Here is a 20,456-nt window from a genome sequence, read left to right on the forward strand (position 1 = left end):
CTCCAGAAAGAAACCCTTCCCCTGTGGCAGTCAGCCCTTAAATGGGGGTCTAGGAGAGGGGCAGCCAGGCTCCACCCCTTCTGGTCACACAGCTGAATCGCCTTCACCTGTGCTCCCAGGTCTGACTCAGTGCTTGCCTCAGGTGATCAATCAGTGTTTCAGGCCGTGACTCAGCAGTTCCCATATATGAGTGCAGATGATTGCGTGCTCCGTTTTCTTGCACTAACATAAATGAAGAAATTAAGATCAATTCTGTTGAGTTGCCAGACATGCAACTGAGCTATGCAATTTGGTTGTTTTAGCTGCTTCTTGCCTCGCTACGTGCTCTACATGGCCTGTCCATGAGCACCCTGATACCTGCAAAGTGAATGTGTCTGAACCTATCTGCTAGTCCACCTCACCCTTGCTCTCTACTGAAGTAGATATCAGCAGGGCCCTTCTCCATGTTTCTTCCAAATGAGTTTTGGAAAAGGAGGTTTGTCATCACTGCTGGTTTTGCCAGGATGGGACACCAGGCAATGCTGGAGCTGGTGGGGAAAGCTGAAGGTATCTGACCTAGCCATGTCTGTGTTATGTGTCTGACCTGTGCATATGGCTGGGAGCATGAGAATCCCCTCCTAAACCAGAGAGAGGTGGATCTATTAACTCCATTTGGCTTGCTGCAGCCGTTTACCATTTTCCAAAGAACTATTTGACAAATTCCTTGTGTTCCTCAGCTACTTTCCCCTCCTCCCCAGCTATTTCCCATAACATCAATCAGACGTGAACTGACTACAAAACCAAACTGAAACCTAAAGCAGTTAGTTTGTTTTCAGGGGACAGAAATAGCTTGTCTCACCATCCTCCTCACACCACATCAGCTTTGAGCTCTGGCTAAGTTACAGCCTTTGCTAAAGTTTTACTGTTCAGTTTACTCTGGATCTACCTTTCTTAGGCTGCTTCACCAAAGCCCTCCTAGAAGGGCAGGTTGACCATTGGGTGCCTCTTGTAAGGGTTTGAATAGACCTTTGCAGGAGCAGCATTCATCCTTTTTTATCTGCCAGGAACTCATCAGCTGATAGAACAAAACCTCATTCCAGTCTCTTCCAGCACACTGCCAGTTAAACAACACCTGCTAGGGAAAAGAAAGGAAGATTTTAAAAGGAAAATAAGATGATGAAAACAAAGTGCCGTTTTGAACCACATCAATCTTACTGCAGTAAACAAGGATTGATGACTCAAGGATCACGCTGATAAGGACATCCTAGTTAGCAACAGTAGCATTTCTGTCTCCTTTCCAGATATTATTTCTTTCTGTCTCTGGAATCAAATCAACTGGGTTCTTCTTGTGGATTGTAAGCTTTGCCAAAGCCAATCAGTGCAAGCCCACTGCCTTCACTGAGTTTCTTCTGCTTTCTGGCAGCTTAAGTTCTGGCTTTTACTGACTCTACAGGCAAATTCAAGAAGTTGTTCAATATGTTTCATGAGTCGGAAGCTACCTACACACTTGTCCTAAAAGAATATCAGAGGTCTACACGAGCACAAACTATCCCACAGATTTCAGGGCTAAGCCTGGAGCCAGCGCACAAACATTAGGGTGATAGAAACCAGCCTTTGTTTCTCTAGGACTTCAGGTTTCCCTGCATAATTTGAGCTGGGAAAACCAATCTCATGAGTGCCTCAATGAAACTGCTTTTTCCCATCTCATGAACTTGGAGTACCAAAACACCAACGCAGCCATGCTAGGAGCTACAAGCTTTGTTTTTCTCTAGGCACGCTGTCTCTGCAGGAGGCCGGCTGCCCATAAACCAGCAACAGAATAGCTGAGCTCTCTGAAGTTACACAAGCAAAGCTTCCTTTCAAGCACTGAGTCTCACTTGTGACTGACTTTCATCTCCCTGTGTTCAGGATCTAGCAGCATTGCAGCTTGCAACAAGACTTATGGCAGGGATGTCAGAGAGGGCAGGAAACGATACCTGAAAGGGTCCCTGGGTCATCGCTGCAGACGGGGATATGTGTGGGAGGGCACAAAAGAGCAAAGCAGGAAAGCAATGTAAAAAATAGAGATGGAAAAATGAAGGCAAAATTGAACAGGAAACAGCAGTAAAGAAGAAAAAGTGTTTGCAATAGAGTTGGTACAAAAAGTGACTGCAGAGGTCAAAGGCGGTCACAGGGGAATGGCAATGACAGGAATATGGAGCGTTTCAGGAAATATAAATATACTTTTCTTCCAGCCCTCAGAGAGCAATAATGAGAGCAATGCCAGTGACAGGCAGACACTTGTGGGGGTGAAAAAGAAATAGTGAGTGGGCTCCAGGTAGTGTCACAGCGAGTAGTGAAGGGCTTTCTCTTGCTGCTGGTGAATGTCTCAGGGCCAGAACTCAGCCCGGGGTCGTGAGGATCTCAAAAAATCAAAGAATCGTTTGAATTGGAAGAGACCTTCAAAGGCCGTCCAATCCAACTCTTCTGCATTGATCAGGGACATCTACAGCTCCATCAGGTGCTCAGAGCCCTATCCAGCCTATCCTCGAATGTCTCCAAGGATGGCGCATCCACCACCTCTCTGGGCAGCCTCTGCCAGTGCATCACTATCCTTATCATAAGAAACTTCTTCCTTGCATTCAGTCTGCATCTCCCCTCTTTTGGCTTGAGATCACTACTTCCCCTGTCCTATCACAACTGACCCTGCTAAATAATCTGTCCCTTACTTTCTTACATTTAGATACTTTAAGTATCTCAGCACTGAGCCAGGCAAAGTGAGACTATGCTGGACGGACAGATATCTCTCACCCACTGCTGTCTCATGGCAAGCTCAGGCAGTGACACCAGTGGCAATGAACCAGGCTCTAGCCCTCAGTAGCTAGTGGACCCAGCCGGGGGAAACTGCGTTGAGAAGTTTAATTTGATTAATAATGGTCTGCAGTGGCAAACAAAAGAAAATTGTGCTTAACAAATTATATGGAAACTTACAGTTGCTGAAGTGGGTGACATTAAGAGCAGACAGGCAGATGCCGTGGGTGTAATTTACCTGGCCTTCAGTACAACCTTCAGTATAGAATAAATGAATACATTCAATTTGCATTTATATAGCTCCTTTTCATCCGCACACCGTGGTGAGGCACCTTACAAACATCTCATGGGCTGTTTGAAAGTTGTGTTCACGACAAGCTGAGATGAAGTGAGTCCTGAAGAGACTGAGCTGCAAACTGGGGATGTGCGTATTTCAATGCAGATACCCAAATGTCCATGGTCTGGTCACTTGGATATAAGACTGCTAGTCACTTAGAAAACTGTAGAAATGGATTTTGGCTGGCTAACTCACACAGGCTCTCTCTCTCTCCAACAGGAAGCCCAAAGGATTTGTTAAGTTTGGGATTGTTCATTCTGGAGAAGAGGAAGGTTCAGGAGAGGCCTGATTGCTCTCTACAACTGCCTGAAAGGAGGCTGTGGCGAGGTGGGGGTTGGCCTGTGCTCCAAAGTGACAGCAGTAGAATGAGAGGGAATGGCCTCATGCTGCACCAGAGGAAGAATTTCTTCCGAGTCATGAGGCATTGGCATAGGATGCCAGGGGAGGTGGTGGAGTCACACAGCTCTGTGGTTGAAAATCTTTTTGCAGAGGAACTCTGTGGATAAGCACATCAAGGCTATGTGAGGCAGGGGGATGTTCTTTGCATGTTAAAAGTTTCAAAATCATGACTAATGCAGAAGAGTTAAAGATGACTTTCATGGCTTAATCATGAAGCCAGCTTGAAATTTCAAATGTCATCTCAGAACAATAAGCATTAACTGCTCCTCCAGGCCTGGCCACAATGGAGAAGCTGGGGCTTGTCCTGGCACAGTGTTATCACTACTGAACAGACACTCTGCCATCCATTTCCCAAACTTAATGGACAAATAACAAGAACCAGTTTATGGCACTCACAAGCAATGGACACAATGGATTCTTGAAGGTTTTGCAGACTCACTTCAGCTCTAGTTTGAGAATCCAGTGTCACTGAGCTTTTGCTTGCTGAAGAAATATAGTGAAAAAATTTCGAGATGATGAAATGGGGAAAGAGGTTTTTTTTCCCTCCAAGCAATCTCCTGCTTTTGATAACCAACCATGTAGCAGTTGTGTAGGAGAGCATTTTAGATGCATGGCAGTATGAGTGTTCCATGGTGTTTTGCAGTTCTTGGTTATTGGTTTATCCTGAGGTCTTACAGCATTTCCTTATCACCAGCACTTCTGTAGTACCACCTAGCATAGGGCTGTGGCACTCTGCAACTGTATGACACTGCAAACCTGGACAAAGAAGGAAAATCTGTCATCAGCTTAAGTTCTAGAACTTTAGTTCTAGCCTAGTACTTGTAATTTTTTAAAACAAGGGGACCTTCCCTGATCTTTTGTATTGTTTTTAAACATGATTTTTTAAAACTGTATAAAGTGCTTTGCCAGTATAAATAAGAGTAACTTAAGGATCCATATCGAAATTTTCTCTTCTTTAGTAGCTCTCTTATTCCAAAAGCATTTGCTATATGAAACATTGATGAGAAATGGCACTAGCAGCCAAAGACAAGCTGTCTACAGAGTCTGATTTTAACAGATTATTTTTATTAGAAAACACTGGGGAGTGTCTATGAATGACAACCGGGAGAGCTCTTTCTCCACACTTACTCCACATCAATCTTAAATGAGTATCTTCTTCAAGGCTTAACTCATCTGCTCCAGTTTTAGCAGCAACTTAATAAAGTACATTTATCTCTTCTTCTCCACCTAAAAGCTTGGCTAGTCCTGCCTTCACATGGCTCCTTACGTGCATGTCAACCTTGACCCCCTTTTCCTAAAAATGCACTGATTAATTTTTGTTGAAGAACATTTCTTCCTTTCTCAGTCCTTGAGGGTAGCCTCACTGGACACTTGTGTTGATACACTAAAAACTGTTCATTTTTCCTTGGTTCATCTTTTGTTGAGAATTGGTAATAGTTGAAGGAGGGTATTTGTGATCCCTCTGCCTTCGTCTACCAATGCTGTAGGGCACAGGAATGGTAAACAGTGTTTCTTTTTCAGCAGAGCAACGTTTCTTTCTTCCAACACCAGTTGATGGATGTGCACAGAGACTTCGGGGCACGCTCCTCAGCTGGAGCTACAGTTTGCCTAAAATCCCAGGTGCTGCATTGATATTAATTAACTTTGATGTTGTTTAATGGTACTCAGTGTGCATTTTAATGAGATGTACCTCATAACATGTGTCAGGCCCAGGTCAGGCTATGCTGTCCCCTGAAATTCCACAGGAAAGAAAAACACACCTTTAGATGATGGAAGAAAAATTTGTCTTGGTACTATGCAAAGATCCACTATATTTTTCCTTCTGCTTTTCATTCAAAATATTGATGTTCTTGTTACAATGAAAGGCAGTGGGAATAACTCAGACCACAGGGTATTTCTTAGTTGTTCAGCATTATGGGATGACCTTGGGGCATCTTCTCTCCATCCCATTCCTACGAGGGCTTCTGACTTCTGAGCTCACTCCTTTTCCTTTGCCCTGTCTCTTGAAAGGGACAGGAGAGAGTGGGGACCCAAATTTGCTGGAGGGTGCAACTTTCACCTGAAGGAGGTCTGACCTCCCCTCCAGCATTACCTCCAGTGCTGCCAGCCCTTCTCTCTCCTTCCCTATGATGTGCACATTTTCATGATCGCAGCTCTCCTTTTCTGCTGTCAGCAACTGCCCTAAGTCCTATAGATGTGTATTGAGGAGTCCATTCAAGCTAAAGGCAGATAAATGATTTCAGAAATCAGCTTCGACTGAGTCTCCAGGGTGAAAAATGGAGGCATTGCTCTCATACGTGTTACGACTTGCTCAATGTATGCTCTGCATCCACTGTCCAAAGCCACTGCTGTTCACTTGCTTTGTTTGGACTGGATGGCATCACTGACATTCATGTTGGTTTTATGTATTGGAATAATTTCTGGAGTAACTTTTCTTAGCATCTTTATTGACTACTTATTAGACAATAAAAATTCCTCTCGGCCCACCAATACAGAGCACACATGGGCTGCCCAGCTGCATTAGGAAGAATATTTAATAACCAGCAGTCCTTCTGTCTCAGCAATAGGAAGAAGGAATGAGCAGGAGAAGTAAACTACCCTTTCATGTTGAAATAGGGAGCTTGTAATAAAAAAGAAGAAATAAATGACTGAGATGGCATTTAAAACAGACACATACAGAGGTATATTATCACACAAAGACTTGTAAGAATTATTTGAGAGAGGCAACTGGTGCTGTCCCTTGCCCATCATTGGGACCCATCTTTTGTCTTTGCTTTGTTCTCCCCACAGTGATATATATGTCTTGAAAAGAATCTAACCTCATGACAAATACAAAAGTAATATTATGCTGTGTTATAACTGTAGTTCAGCTTTATTGCAGGTCCTGCGTGACAATGTTCAGCACTATACTCTCAGGATGCCTTTCAGGGAAGGTGCCTCATCCAGGAAAGAGTTTGCAGAGAATATCCATGGTAGTTTCCTCTCTACAATGTATGTTAAACTCTTATTTAGGTCAGAGTTGCTGGGAACATTAAGGTCTGTCTGTGGTCTTTCCATAGAGACAGAAGTGCTCATCTGGAGAAATTGTCTCACACCTGGAGGAGCAGAAGTATGTTTTTTAACTTAACAAAGGTTACTGAAGTGATGGCTAGAATGAGGAGCAGACTGGCTAACCTCATGCCAATATTATTAGCATTAAAAGAGCTTAAATTTATATCTGAAAATATCATTTATGAGTTCTGACTTCTATTATTTTTCCAAGTGCGTGACCTCTATATATCTTCATTTCTAAGCTTACTGGGCTGTCAGCATATGTGTATCCTGAGAGTTGAGAGATAAATAATTATGTGTGATCTTTCATGTTTACTGTCTGAGTAAGATCCAAACTGTTCCTGTGCACAAGGAGACAAAGATAGAACATTTGTGCAGAAAAAGCTGTGTCTACATGATCTGGTTATGCAGTCCAGTAGGGATAGATCTGTAGAGCAAATGTAGGTCCAAACCCAGACTATCCATGCATCCACATTCCATGATATTCACGAATTAAGATACTTCCCTTTAAGAGATTCCAGTCCAGACCTGTCAGTGGCCAGTAGAGATTGGAACAATGAGGTATGGATGTCTCACATCTCCCAGTTTAGTTTAATTGGAAGAAAATCTGGTTTGTGCACTTGGTAGTCATGATGTGTTGCAAAGCAACGTGTGTGAGAAGTGAAATGAAGAGGAGATTTGCTTTAAAAGCTCTCTCCTCATTTGAACAAAGATTTGAACCAATGAAGGAAAAAACCCACATCGATTCAAGAAGAACACATACTTCCACACCCAGTTCTCACATCCAGAAAGGAAAACTAAAAAAAAGAGGGAAGAGAAAATTCACAAGTTTGTTCAGCACCTGTTGCAGCATCAACTGTGCTTTTTGATGCATAAATGAAGTGGGAAGCCTTCACTTCAAGAGGTACTGGGGAGTCATACACTTGTCAGTCAGCTTTGAATGACCAATCAGCAAATACTCTGGAGGTCTTACTTTACTAAATGAAAATTGCAATTTAGGTTTTAGATTCTGCATTTATAATAAAATTTCCCCCTTGGTTTTAAATTCCCATTCTTGTTGCTCTCCAGCTGATCTCCAGTCTGAACAGGTGAAGTTATATCCCTGCTTCATGAGACTGAAGCAGCACATACTGTACTGGTGAACATTAAATACCAATCATTAGATGTCCTTCAAGAAATCTGGAAATCTTCTGCCTGTAAGGACATAAAAAAGTGTTAAAGCAGAGAAGATAAATTGTGTCTGACAATAGGCTGTAGAATGAGGCTTCTCTGTGAAGAAAGACCTAATAAATTAAAGGTGACTTGCAAAAGCTTTCCTTTTGAAGGAGATAAACTCAAAGATTTGCCTTGCAAGAAGTGTGGGTACTGGAAACTCAAAGAACCTGCCTGTTGGTGTGTCTCCATCTTCTTGCACTGCAATCTCTTGCAACAAAGGGAGGCTGTAGCAGCTCCTGCAGAGTTGGTGCTGCCAGGTGCTGGAGGAGTCTTTTGTGCAATGTGGGCAGCACAGCAAAGCTGGATTAGTGCTGAGGGGGTCAGTGCACACCAAGTTCCACAGGGTTAACAGAAGCTGAATGTAAAAATGAGCCACCTGTGGTACAGATTTGTGGCCTCAGTATTTGGTGTATTTTGGTCAGAATCTGGCAAAAGCACTCGGTAAACCTTGACATACTGCATGGCAGAGAGGAGAAGGGATGGCAAGAGCAAAGCTGAGATAGCTGCGGGATGGCTGGGTTTCAGGGTTTGCATCAGGGTCTGCATGAATTTTTGGAGCATTCCTGCAGTAGACAAGAGATAAATCTAGACCCTTTTTTTCTTGGCCCATAGAATTGGAGACATTATAGTGGCCTTGTAGTATCGGAAGGGGATCTACAAGAAAGCTGGGGAGGGACTTTTTATAAGGGCAGGTAGCAAAGGATGAGGAGAAATGGCTTTAAACTGGAAGAGGGTAGATTTAGACTAGATATCATGAAGAAATTCTTTACTGTGAGGTGGTGAGACACTGGAACAGGTTGCCCAGAGAGGCTGTGATGCCCCCTCCCAGGAAGTGTTCAAGGCCAGGCTGGATAGGGCTTTGAGCTGCCTGGTCTAGAGGGAGGTGTCCCTGCCTATAGCAGGGGGGTTAGAACTAGGTGATCTTAAAGGTCCCTTCCAACCCAATCCATTCTACGATTCCATGATTTTATGATTCATTCAATAACAGAGGTCAGAGAGGAGCTTGGGATCATCCAATCCCACAGTGGGAATAATCCCCAACCAGAGCTGGTTGCTCAAAGCCTCATCCAGCCAATTTTGGAGAATCTCAAGGAATGGAGACTCCAGGACTTGAACTTTCCAATGCTGATTTTTTTTCCTAATCTATTCTATCAAAAATTGTCCCAGTTGCAGCCTGTGCCCATTGCTCTAAATATTGTAAGGCTGCAGCAATGTCCCACATTCAGCTGCTTCTCCACCGCAGTCAGCCCCAGTCCCAGGGCTGTCCCAAGTACAAGATTTTGCATTCATCTTTGCTGAACTCCAGGAAGCTGCAGGGGTCCCATGGGTTCCAAGCCAGCTGTTTTTAGAGCAGACCTCAGCTAGAAAAGCTAATGAAGAGTACCGCAGCAAATCCATTAGGATCTGTCACTGAATTTAGAGGAAAGTACTAATGGCAAGGAAATCCTCCAGAGAACAGCAAGAAAAAGAAAAAAGGATGTGAAAAATAAAGGCAGTCCCAGTTCTTTCACTCCTCTCTCACTTACCTTACCTGAGACCTTAGAGCTGCACGGATCTTATTTACTGTGTACCAGTTTCTGACAGACTATGGCTGCACAGAAAAGCACATTACATCTTAGTAGTTTGGAGCTGTGATCCCTGAAACAGGGACCTTTAACACTTCTAAGAGATCTGAAACACAAGGAAAGCTGTCCGGTCTCTGGGACCAGCCACTTGAGGGAGCCAAGATTACATACACTGAGAGCCAGCTCATTGCATAAACATTTTTGAAGTATTGTAGCTGGAACCACTCTTTTTCTCTAATGCTAAATCTATTTGGTCAGAAAGCTCTGAGAGCTTCTGTCTCAGATTTAAATGCTGTGTAATTTGGCTTCTAAAGAAGGACTTGTGGTATCTTGCTGTAGTTGTGTTTAGTCTGTCCCCCTGGATGACTTGGTTGTGTGTGTCTCAGTTTCAAACAGATTTGATAGCTGTTAAGAAGTCTCAGCATTAATTTTCACAAGTGAGTGAATACTGACAGAAAACAATAATGAAAATGAGTAGAGAAGTACTGTCTTTTTATGAAATCAACTGGATTAGTGGGAAAAGATGCACATCTTGTGGCCCACAGTGTTTTCTTCAGATCCTAGATCAGTATCTCTATTTTAAACATTAAAGTGGAGAAAGTTAAAGGAGAGCTATAGGAAATCACTTGAAAGTCACAGGAAATCGGGATCCAGTTGTCAGAGAGATACCCATTCAAATGCTACACGGCTACCAAGACAACCTCCCTCTCTGCTTTTACTGAGTTATAATCTTCTGTGTGTGTGTTACGGACAAAATAGATTTTGCAAAGTTTCTTGACGGAAAATGGTAAGACAAGTTTCCTTTAAAATGATGTTCAGGTTTCAAAAATGATTGCTACAAGCCTATGGAAAGTGACAAGACAACCCTTTGATTCTACTTATGATTCATACGCACGCATGCTAGGGAATAGTGCTGGCATTTTGTCAGCAGTGTTGCATTATGAGCTCTCATTTGTGTTCCTTTTTTTCCCTAGGTGGATTTATTTCTTGTCCACATCAAAATGCAGAGACTGCTCCATTAATCAGATCCATGGCATACAAAGGAGATGTTATCAACATGTATCTTGTATCCTAGCAAGGAAAACTGAGAATCAGAAGAAGCATTCAGCAGACAGGAACAGATGCCTGAAAGATCTCATATCAGCAGGTATAGTATCAATAAACCAATAAATCAAAGAATAGTAGCAAATGACATCACTGACATCATTCCTGTACGTACTGAAATACAAGCCCAGCCAATGATGAGACCTGACTCTAAGAACAAGTTCAGAAAGACTCCACTGGGGGCTGGAACATGATGAACATGTGACAGAACAATGAGAATAAACATCGTGCCCCTTGCACACAACAAACTTCTCTTCTGAATAGACAGATGTCAATTCGACCCAATTAAAAAGAGCTCATTTTGTAATGCATGTCTGTGTATCTCTCTTTCTCTTCTTTAAATGCATGTAAGCACACATAAACAGATACAAATGTCTATTTCTTTCCTCAGCAGGTGGAATGGCTTGTAGGTAAAATACCTGTAAATGAAGCGTCCTCCCAACAGTCCCAGGTATGCAGAAGCTGTTGCAAAGGACAGAAGCATCAGCACCATTCACCTTGTGTGTTCTTGTCCTTGTATTCAAGAAAAAATGTGCCTATAATTAGAAAGCAGAATTAGTACTGAAACAATTTTCACATCGCTGGTCCTTCAGCCTCCTCAGATATTATTTGTGGTATCTGCTTTCATGCAAGAGGATGGGACCAAATAAAAGCAATCACAAGGATGGAAATGTTCTCAGCAGGAGGAAAAGGGATTATAAAAAAGCAGAGGAAAATGACTTCTGAATGTTTTGTAGTCCTGGGCATCCATATGCCATTTGAGCTCTGTAGAGCGTTAACGGATAGATCTAAAAATAAAGAATGCATTATTTATTAACTTATTAGAGCTTTCAGAAAATAGGAGCTGAATTCACTTGGCTAATAAGCTACCTCAGATCACATCCATTGGAAGATATATTCATATGAATTGGATGAGGTGTGCATTTGGTCTTTATGAGGCCATTTAGGAACCTAATGTCACCTTTTTCTTCTAGGAAAAATACACAGAATAGTTCCATTTTTTAATATTTTGTGAAGTATATATGCTATTCCATATCTGCCCCTGTCCATGCTCCTCCCTACATAAGGTTGCGTAATTCCAGTTTTATTTCAGAACAAGATTTGCTTGTAATCCAAAGGATATGATATCACAGAGCAGATTAAAGCAAGAAAATATGCTGTTAAGAACATAGCATGAAGGCTATTTATTGGGCCCTTTATGGTGAGCAGAACAAACCAGTGAATGTACCAGGATATAAAGAGTTTACAGTTTTGACAGCTTGGACCTGCTCTCTCAGACCACATTCCCATGCAACCTGCATTTATATTCATGTCTCTGTCTAGCTATGCTGAATGGAGGGAGACTAGCAAGATGGGCTGGCGTGCTGTCATGGTGTCTCGTGCTGTGGTCAGATGTCTTTTGCAGTCCAAGGAAAGAGCTTCACGGGTTCCTGGAGAGGTCTGGTCTGTCTCTGCATTGCTCTGAAGGATATAGGCCAGGTTCAGAAGCAAAGCATGGGTCTTGAATATTTTCATAATTTTTGCATTAATAGCAAAGCGAGAACTACTCTCTGTTAAAAGTCATTTCATCCACATACATGGAGGTGATATCAAAGGCAACAGGAGTTGAGGACTTCAGAACCTGTGCTGCCCTTTCTGGGCTGTTAGGCTGCATAATCCTGGAAAAGGCTTTCCTTTGGTCCAGGGCAAATTCAGAGTAGGAGCCCAAGCCTAGTCTTCCATGGGTACTGAGTAAAGCTCTGCTCTTACCCTTCTCCCATGCTCCAGCCATTCATTTCCCTGACCTGATGACAATCATCCCTGCTCTGCACACCTGGGCCAACTCAGGACGAACCAGTTGTATGGAGATGAAGGGCAGAGAAGGAGAAAGGATGCATCAAAATTACAGAGATCATCTTCTGCAAAGGGAAAAATCCTTGATGAAGAAGGAAGCCCATAAAACATATAAAAGTTTATTTTGTGACTAAGGAGGAAGAGAAAAAACATATATTCTCTACAGCTCTTATTTTCAATACATGCATTATATATTATTTATTTACACAATTACCCAGTGGTAGAGCATTTTTTAACAATTTTACTTGGGAAACTACACTGTGTGTTGGCTTAAGCACCCAGTCTGAATGCAAAAGTGCTGTCTGGGTGCCCACAAATAACTCAATTTTAATTGTATTTGACAGGCTGAAGTTTGAGAGAGGAAGTTTCTTCCAGTTATTTCAAGCAAACGGTGGGTAGGTACAAAAAACACCAGTGGATGTTCCAGGCTGAAAGCTAAACTCAGCCTTAGAGAAAAGAGGGCTTTACCTCTTATGAAGCCTGCACTGTTTTTTGTGATGCATAGAATTACTTATTGTGTGATTTGCTTTCATTCAATTTTTTCCAGATGTCCAGAGACCGTAGCATGCGATGCAGTTGAAAAAACCACCATTACCATTGTTTTAAAAAGAAATCCTTACAAAAAAAAAGGTTTTAGTTTTGAACTCCAAGATTTTATTTTTCACATTCAAAGAAAAAAAACTTTTTTTCTTGTTCTACCTATAACATTATATTCCTTCTCAGTTTTGAAAAGGTCATATCATCTGATGTAATAATTGCATGCAGCTGTTATGTAATTATTCCTCATATTTCTATAAAAGGCAGTAATTGGAAGAGTTTCTTGAATGCTATTATGCAGCAGGTGCCTCCTGGGGACAACAACAATAGCTATTAATCTGGAGGCAACAGTTCCCATAGGGAGCTCAGGGCTACCCGTGGGAGACGCCATGGACCTGGGAAGTTATGTTCTCCATCTCCTTGCTGTGCAGACAACAGCAGAGCGTGGGTAGATGAGCTTTGCCAGCTCCATCTGTCCCACAGGCTGGGTGAGTCAGCTTGGGAAGCAGCATGCATGTGCACACAATGTCCCTCTTGCCAGGACCAGGAGCAAGGGTCTCACCAGCAAAAGCCTGCAGCTAGCTTCACTCAGTTCTTCTTTCATAGAACCCTGGGACCCAAACTTTCCTGGGACCCCAGGAGGGTGAAGAAGATGTGGGGCTCTCCATCCGTGCTTCCTGAGAGATTCACATTGGGAATAACTAGCCATACATGATCTTCCTTTGCGTGTCCTGCCACCAACTGCAAAACCCACAGTACTGTAGTTCAATCTTCTCCCTCCAGATTTACTTAGGAGTGAAGTAACACCTACTATTTACATATTACATTTAGATTAGATTCAGATTTCAAGGCCAGGCTGGATGGGGCTTTGAGCAACCTGATCTAGAAGGATGTATCTCTGCCTATAGCAGAGGGGTTGGAATCAGATGATCTTAAGCATCCCTTCCAACCCAAACCATTCCATGATTCTATGATTAGAAAACTGACTTCAGACTTGTACTTTAACAGTCAGTGTTCATGAGTGTCTGTTCAGATGGGCTGTAGAGCAGCATGGCATTTTTCCCCCACGTGATTGAATTGGGTTGCACTGACTTTCATCACACAAAGGCTAGCATGAACAAGATGACTGATATATACAGGAGCTCCCAAGAGAGTAAATACCAAAATAAGTCATCTGAGGAGCTTCCCTGCACCAGAGAGCAATCTAATGCTAACTGTGATGCCAGAGTAAATTGCAGCAGTCATCTGTTACATTTCATCCAGCCATTCTGCTTGGTTTAATTAATCTTTTGGGAATTAGCATTTTGTGGACTTAGGGTACCTGCTCTGAATTTCTGGCAGTCATAGAAGCTCTGTCACAACTGCAGAGTGACTTGTCTCACTCAGAACGAGGTGATACCCAGCAGTAGTGCCTTTAAGGACAGGTCTCTGAGCAGCAGGAGGAACCAGGGGCAGTACAGAGAGGTTAAGGAGGCTTGTACCTCTGCCGGGGCTGCTCTATGCCCCACCACTCAGAAACTGTTCATTTCCCACCCCTGTGGGCTGCAGATTCTTCACTCCTTGCAAAAGTCTCCAGAGCATACTTTGTTCTCATTCACCACTCTGCACTTACTTATAGCCATTTCCAAACACCTTTTTAAAGTTGGCAGCTGCTCTGCCCACTCTTACAATCAAAGACTTGTATTCTGCCTCTGAAAAACCATGAGGCAACAACCCTGCTGCTCACAAGAAATGGTGCCTGTCACAGGGGAGCACAGCCCAGCCAGGTGCCCACAGCTGTGCCATAGGCTGCACCTACCCATGTTCCTATATTCCCACCCTTATACCCTGCCTACTGCTTGAGCAAGGCATTGAAATATCCAAGAAAGCATCTGGCCAGGAATGAGACATAATCTTGGCTAAGCAAAATGTGCTTGCAGCTATCCAAGAGCCAGTTTGGCCTTGGGATGCAATATTGCCCAGATTCCTTGTGTTATGCTGCTGGAAATACCTCCACTGAAGGTGCTTCCAGTCCTTCTGAATAGGGCTGTGCTGCTACTCTCTCCCCGTCACCTTTTTGCCCTACCTATGCCTGTGGCTTTTCCCCTCTTTGCTCACCTCAGGGTGGTACCTTAGGAATCTCCAAAAGAGAGTCTGACCTCACTGGGAGGACTGTTTCTCCTGACATTGTCTTGCCAATCTTGTACCATTAACCAGTCTCAGACTGTTCTCCATGTTAAGCAAATCCCCACTTGCTCCCCTCGGGGCTGAACCCCACTTCTCTGGGCCTCTCCTTTCCTCCCATGTGCTGAGAACCAGGCAAGGCATCAGTGTAGGAGCACCCAATGCTCTCTGCAACGAGGCAACCTTGACCTCCTACCATCCACTCCATAGCTGATTTTCTCCCTGCCTCTGAGAACAGAGGAAAATCATTGAGGCTTTGTCAAATAATTCTGGATTGTGTTCTGGGTGGAGAATTGAAAGAGCACATTAAAGATATCCTGGATCAATAGGGTTCATGCAACATTTGAGCGTCACCTCCACTACTAATACACTTTCATCTTTACCTCTGGTTTGGGGGATTTGCTGTAAGAACAGTGCTCTCTGGAAAGGGTAGGAAGGGTATTATCTGTGACAAACAAGAGGAAACAGTTTTTCCCATAATCATATATAACTATAATAAAAAAAAAATCATTTTCCCTTCCCCACCAGAGATCTATGAACTTCTTATTGAGAAGTATGACTTTAACTTAAGAATATACACAAGAAATACATAAAAGAGAATATTAAAAAATATATAGATCTAGGTCACTTATAAAGCTAAAGCACAGACATGCAGCCATTTTCTTGGTAATTTAGCAGTCACTTTAAAAGACAACACAACATTTCCATCCTTTACAGCAGAAAAAAATAGTCAAGTAGTCTGCTTTCAAAGGAGTTATCTTCAGCACATTTTCTGATTGCTGTTTAGTGGGTTTTTTTTATCCCATCTCCAGGTGTATCAGTCTCTGTGTGAAACAGAATAATTATTGGTGGTTTGTAAAGAAAGGTGATAATTTAAAGCACATTTTGGCTCTTTCCCTTGAGGGAATTTAATTGAAAAGTTCTTTTCAACTGCACTTTTTAATATTGCTGGACTACTCTGCCATTCAACGTGGGAGTGCCTGATTTTCTGCCACGCTGCTCGAGATTACATTTACTTGACTTCTTGCATGCTTCCATTTCTTGGAAAATTCTTTAGTAGAAAATACCTTCAATTTCATACCAATCTTATTTTTTAAGAAAGTGAATAAGGCTCAACTCAGCGGCTTGTTCTGGATTTATAGGGGATGAGGGTTCAAAAGGGCCTTTGCTCCGTGTGGCTGATATGTTTCCTGTACACAGAGTCCAATTTCAGAGATTGAATTTGCAGTAGTTACTTTGCCAGGGAAAACATTTTATCATTCATTTGTTTTTATAAATAAACTCAAGGTTTGAATCACCAGTCCACCTACACCCTGTTTTGTCAATGGAGTTACAACAGTGCTGGTACCCTTATCGTGGGTAGGGCTTTTGCCCACTACATCGGGCTGCCCATGGCCCCTGCCATCCTAGCCTTGAATCATCATGAGGCACTGGAATACTGCTTGTTATAGTCTAGTTATATGCATTTTTTTTTCCTTCCAATAAAATTCTTTATTTTAGTGTCTTATTTATCCCCCCCTTGTCTTCCTCCACTCCAGGACAACCCCCATATTATTCTGAGTAAGCATAGAGATTGGCATCTTAACAAAAGCAATAGGTCACTTTTCTTCTGAAATGCACCAGGTCATTGATGGAACTCCACGATTAAGAAGGCCTTGGTTGGGTTGTTCAGGCTTCATATTTTCCACTAAAGATTGGAGAAAATTCCCACTGTTTCTACAGAGCCATTTAAATTAGCCACATACCAAATTCTTACTGATCTGAAAGGAGAGACAAACCTTGAGCTCCCTGGAGGTCTGTCCTGTTTGATGTCACCTGCCTGACTCCTGCTCAGGGCAGGGACCAGGCTTTCAGGAAATCCCCTCTGAGCATCCACCATAAAATCAAAACAAAAGAACACAACACAAGAACAACAACAACAGCCAAACACCTCACCCTTAGTTGTGTCTGTTTGAGTTAAGCTTCCATGTTCCTGAAACATTTTATTTATGACCTTTTGCATTTTATTTCACATTGTCCTTCAGTTAAGCAACAGCAGAGTGCATGAAGTGGTGGCTGCTCTGAAGATGATGGATGAGGCTCCCTGCAGCTTGCAGCCCATGAGTCATTTGCTAATTTCCTCAGCTAAAACTGACAGACAGTTACCAAGCATTTCATCACAGCCAACCAGGCCTTTATTTCTGAGCTGGCAGTCAATCTTCTGATAGCAATGACTATAAAAACTGCTGCCTACAACACTGTCTCTCAAAGCTTTAATGTTTTATCACTGTTGCTTCAAGTTCTCACTCTCTTTCCTCCCCAAGCATTAAGATCCTTTAACTATACAATAGCACAATACAGTGAGCCTTGCATCTTTGCTGCTCTAAGTATTCGCTCTGTATCTGCTTCTTCACAGCACATGACTCAAGAACAATGCTGTTAGCTGAATATTTTATTGGAAAACACCTCATTGGTAGGTGTTTATTTTATTTTTGAAATTCTTTCTAAAAGGATCCCAGAGGATCTGCTAATTGCAGAATATGATTTCTAATATAAACTCAGCACCTGTGTGTGCGCCTGGTAGCAGTTTCCAGCTGTGATAACCACCAGGGCAGATCCTGGCACTGCTCCTCAGTTTGAACGGGGGCTGACATGGGGCAGTGGCTGGGTGTGCTACCCCGAGGAGCAGTACTGCCCGTGTGTTTTCAGCTCCTTGGCCTCTCTGGGAGGTCAGAGCTGGGAGGCCTCCCCACAATGTGCACTTTTGATCCTTGTCCAGACATATTTAAACAAATCAATTGCCTCATTTTAAACAAGCATGATCTTCCCATGCAGAGGCTGCAGATGTAGCTCACTGCTGTAGAAGGAAACATCCTCTTTGGTTGGATAAATAATGCACATCCATGCAGTCAGTCGGAGCTGACATGATCTCAGGATGCTTTCATTCCCAGGAGAGCCTCATGAGTGCCAGGCTCTGCAGTTTGATTTCTTCTCTGTATGCTGCCATCTCCCTCTCAGCTTTTTAAATGTGTTCAAATGCTAAATCCCCATCAGAATATAGCACAAATAGAGGAGAGTAGCTGGGACAGCAGGCTGTGAGGAGACTGCACAGGCCTGGTAGTCATGACACATATCTGGGCCAGCTTTATAGGCTGACAAAATTCTGTGTGAAATTCAATAATTACTTCAGTCTTTATTGCTCAAACCTGCTTCAGGGTAACCTTTATCTCTGTCCCTCTTAAAACCGTTTTTATCTCATGGTGTTTATTTTCCCACCTTCTGGCATCAAAAACAAGCCTCCTTAGTAAAAGAGCCTTTCTTCTCCTCAGTGGCACACCCCCTATCCCTCTGCCTGTCCTCTTGGCCTGTTTGCATCTGCATCCTCTGAACTGCATCTTTAACATGGCAATCAGAGCTGCACAAAGTGCTCCAGGCTTTGCTCTCTCTGCTGAAAACACCTGAAAGCTTTACCTTGCTGTATCACCTGGAACATAGAGGAATGCAAAAATTAACCTAAATCAGGCATCATTTGGAAGTTGAAATATGACGTTAATTAATCTAGTCTCAAAACTCACACACAAACCCCTCTTATTTTTGGCTAGATATTAACAGCTAGCAGAAGCTCAGACTCTAGAAATATTTCCTCTTCTTATTTACTCAGCTAAAAACAGCTTTCAATGTTAAAGCAGCCTATCACTTTTGCATATGTGAAAGTATCTAGATATATGTGTATAAACGTTATTGTAGGTCACTCCGAAAGTGATGCCTATTTATTTCCACGGAAACTACAACAAATACAGAGAGCACAATAAAACTAGTTGATAGAGCAAGACTATTTTTCAACACAGTCACCACCATTAGCTATGCATTTATGCCAGCAATGAACAAGAACCTGCATGTCGCACTCGCCAAAATCTGCACCGGTTGGGGCCACCCACTGTCATCATCATTGCTGCTGTACCACCCACTGCCTCACTATGCTCACATACATCTACTTGTTGGTCTCCATAAACCTTCAGCAAGCATTGTTGAATGTCAATGGGGACGCTGTTTTCCACATAGAGGAATTCAATGACACACCTTTGCTTTGCTTCAGATGCTCTCCCATGTCAGAAACCATTTTTGTCAGACTGTCCCTCTGCTGCCATCTGCCACATGGTGTATAATCAACGAATGTACAGATGTTACAGTTAAGAAATATACAGTGAAGTTAGGCTAAACAGATTATCACTCTAAAGAAGAATGGATAGAATGCTTACCCTTATCCTGGGTCGCTAAGAAGACTCCAAGAGGAGCAATCTCCAAAAGAAATCCTGCTCCAGTGCTAGTCAGCTCTTAAATGGGGTGTAGGAGAGGTGGAGCTAGGCTCCACCCCTTCCGATAGCACAGGAAAATTGTCTTCACCTGTGCTCACAGGGCTGACTCATTGCACACCTCAGGTGGTCAATCAGAAGTTCAGGCCATGATTTAGCAGTTCTCATACACATGGCAAGAAAATGTAATGGGATACTGGAAAAACGGTTCAACTCTACTGCCATACCACCAACATCTGCCTCTAATGTCATAGGCCAACATCATAAAATCGAGGGCATTACTTTTGGAACAGTCCTTATATACACATGTATGTAAAGTGTATAAAACAAGTAGACATAAATGTATGTTTATGCATAGGTATACATATAAACACACACATATTCATCTCTATGCTATTTTAAATGAAGTAGAATATGCACGAAGAGTGGCCAAGCAACTAATTCATGTATTGTATGTTTTATACCTGGAAACTACTTTGCAGATGTAATTGCTTATCCTGCTGTTTGCTCACTGCAGCTTCTGTAACTTCCTAAAACTTGAGTTTATGAGCTTTGTACTTACTTAAACTAATGTCAGCTAAAGTAATTAACTCTTCCTCCACCTGCAATTCTGAAGCAGGATTTGGAAATTGTGCATGGTTCTTTCTCATCAAGTATTGATATCACAAGCACTTATTGTTCCGGCAATCAGAAGAGGAAAGGTTACTGTCTATGCTTGTGCACATTCATATGCATGACTTGTGCTTATTCTTTGTGTCTCACCCTTTGATTCCCCAGCACATCAATGGGCTCACAGAGGACCCCACTGAGCACAGCCCACGGTGGGAGGCACTCTAATGTGGTTCATTGTCTTATCACAATGGCCCAGATAAGGCAGGTGAGCTTCCCAGCTGGGTTTCCTGAAAAGGACTGCCTAGAAAGGATTGGTTAAATCTCAGCACTCCCCAGGAAACTTTTGAGCTCTTCCTGTAATGTCTCTGTTTTTGTTAACACCCTGTCCCAGGCTGGGGAGTGATGCCAACCCGCTGTTATTTTGTACAGGCTCCATGCTCTCACCTGCCTGATAAGTACAAGGGCTCATGCTAGACGCATCTCCCTGGCCTTGCCTGGGCCAAGCCTGGCTACAGCAGAGCTGCCAATAGTGCTGCCCAGGCTTACAGCCCTAGCAGTCACAGCAGATTTCTGCCCCAA

At 42.8% G+C, this 20,456-nt stretch overlaps 1 protein-coding gene and 1 long non-coding RNA gene across 3 annotated transcripts in view; one reads left to right on the plus strand and one right to left on the minus strand.

Moving 5' to 3' along the window:
* Nucleotides 1-10,912, plus strand: part of NEK11 (NIMA related kinase 11) — a 113,016-nt gene extending 102,104 nt beyond the window's left edge. The window contains exons 16-17 of the mRNA XM_019616553.2: nucleotides 10,311-10,483; nucleotides 10,832-10,912. Of these exons, the coding sequence (XP_019472098.1) occupies nucleotides 10,311-10,483; nucleotides 10,832-10,854 (196 nt within the window). The 3' untranslated portion in view covers nucleotides 10,855-10,912. The remainder of the gene's footprint in view (nucleotides 1-10,310; nucleotides 10,484-10,831) is intronic.
* On the minus strand, nucleotides 162-19,257 carry LOC104911542. 2 transcript variants are annotated; one of them, XR_793987.3, is made up of 5 exons: nucleotides 19,212-19,254; nucleotides 12,742-12,888; nucleotides 12,190-12,338; nucleotides 10,860-10,976; nucleotides 162-7,750 (listed from the first exon to the last, which is right to left on the minus strand). It is a non-coding gene; the product is annotated as an uncharacterized LOC104911542 (long non-coding RNA). The 2 variants fall into 2 exon arrangements; XR_793988.3 differs by lacking the exon at nucleotides 12,742-12,888 and having other exon boundaries at nucleotides 19,212-19,257.
* Nucleotides 19,258-20,456: the final 1,199 nt, after the last annotated feature.

The sequence above is a fragment of the Meleagris gallopavo genome, chromosome 6 (assembly GCF_000146605.3).
Source record: "Meleagris gallopavo isolate NT-WF06-2002-E0010 breed Aviagen turkey brand Nicholas breeding stock chromosome 6, Turkey_5.1, whole genome shotgun sequence".
Taxonomy (NCBI): domain Eukaryota; kingdom Metazoa; phylum Chordata; class Aves; order Galliformes; family Phasianidae; genus Meleagris; species Meleagris gallopavo.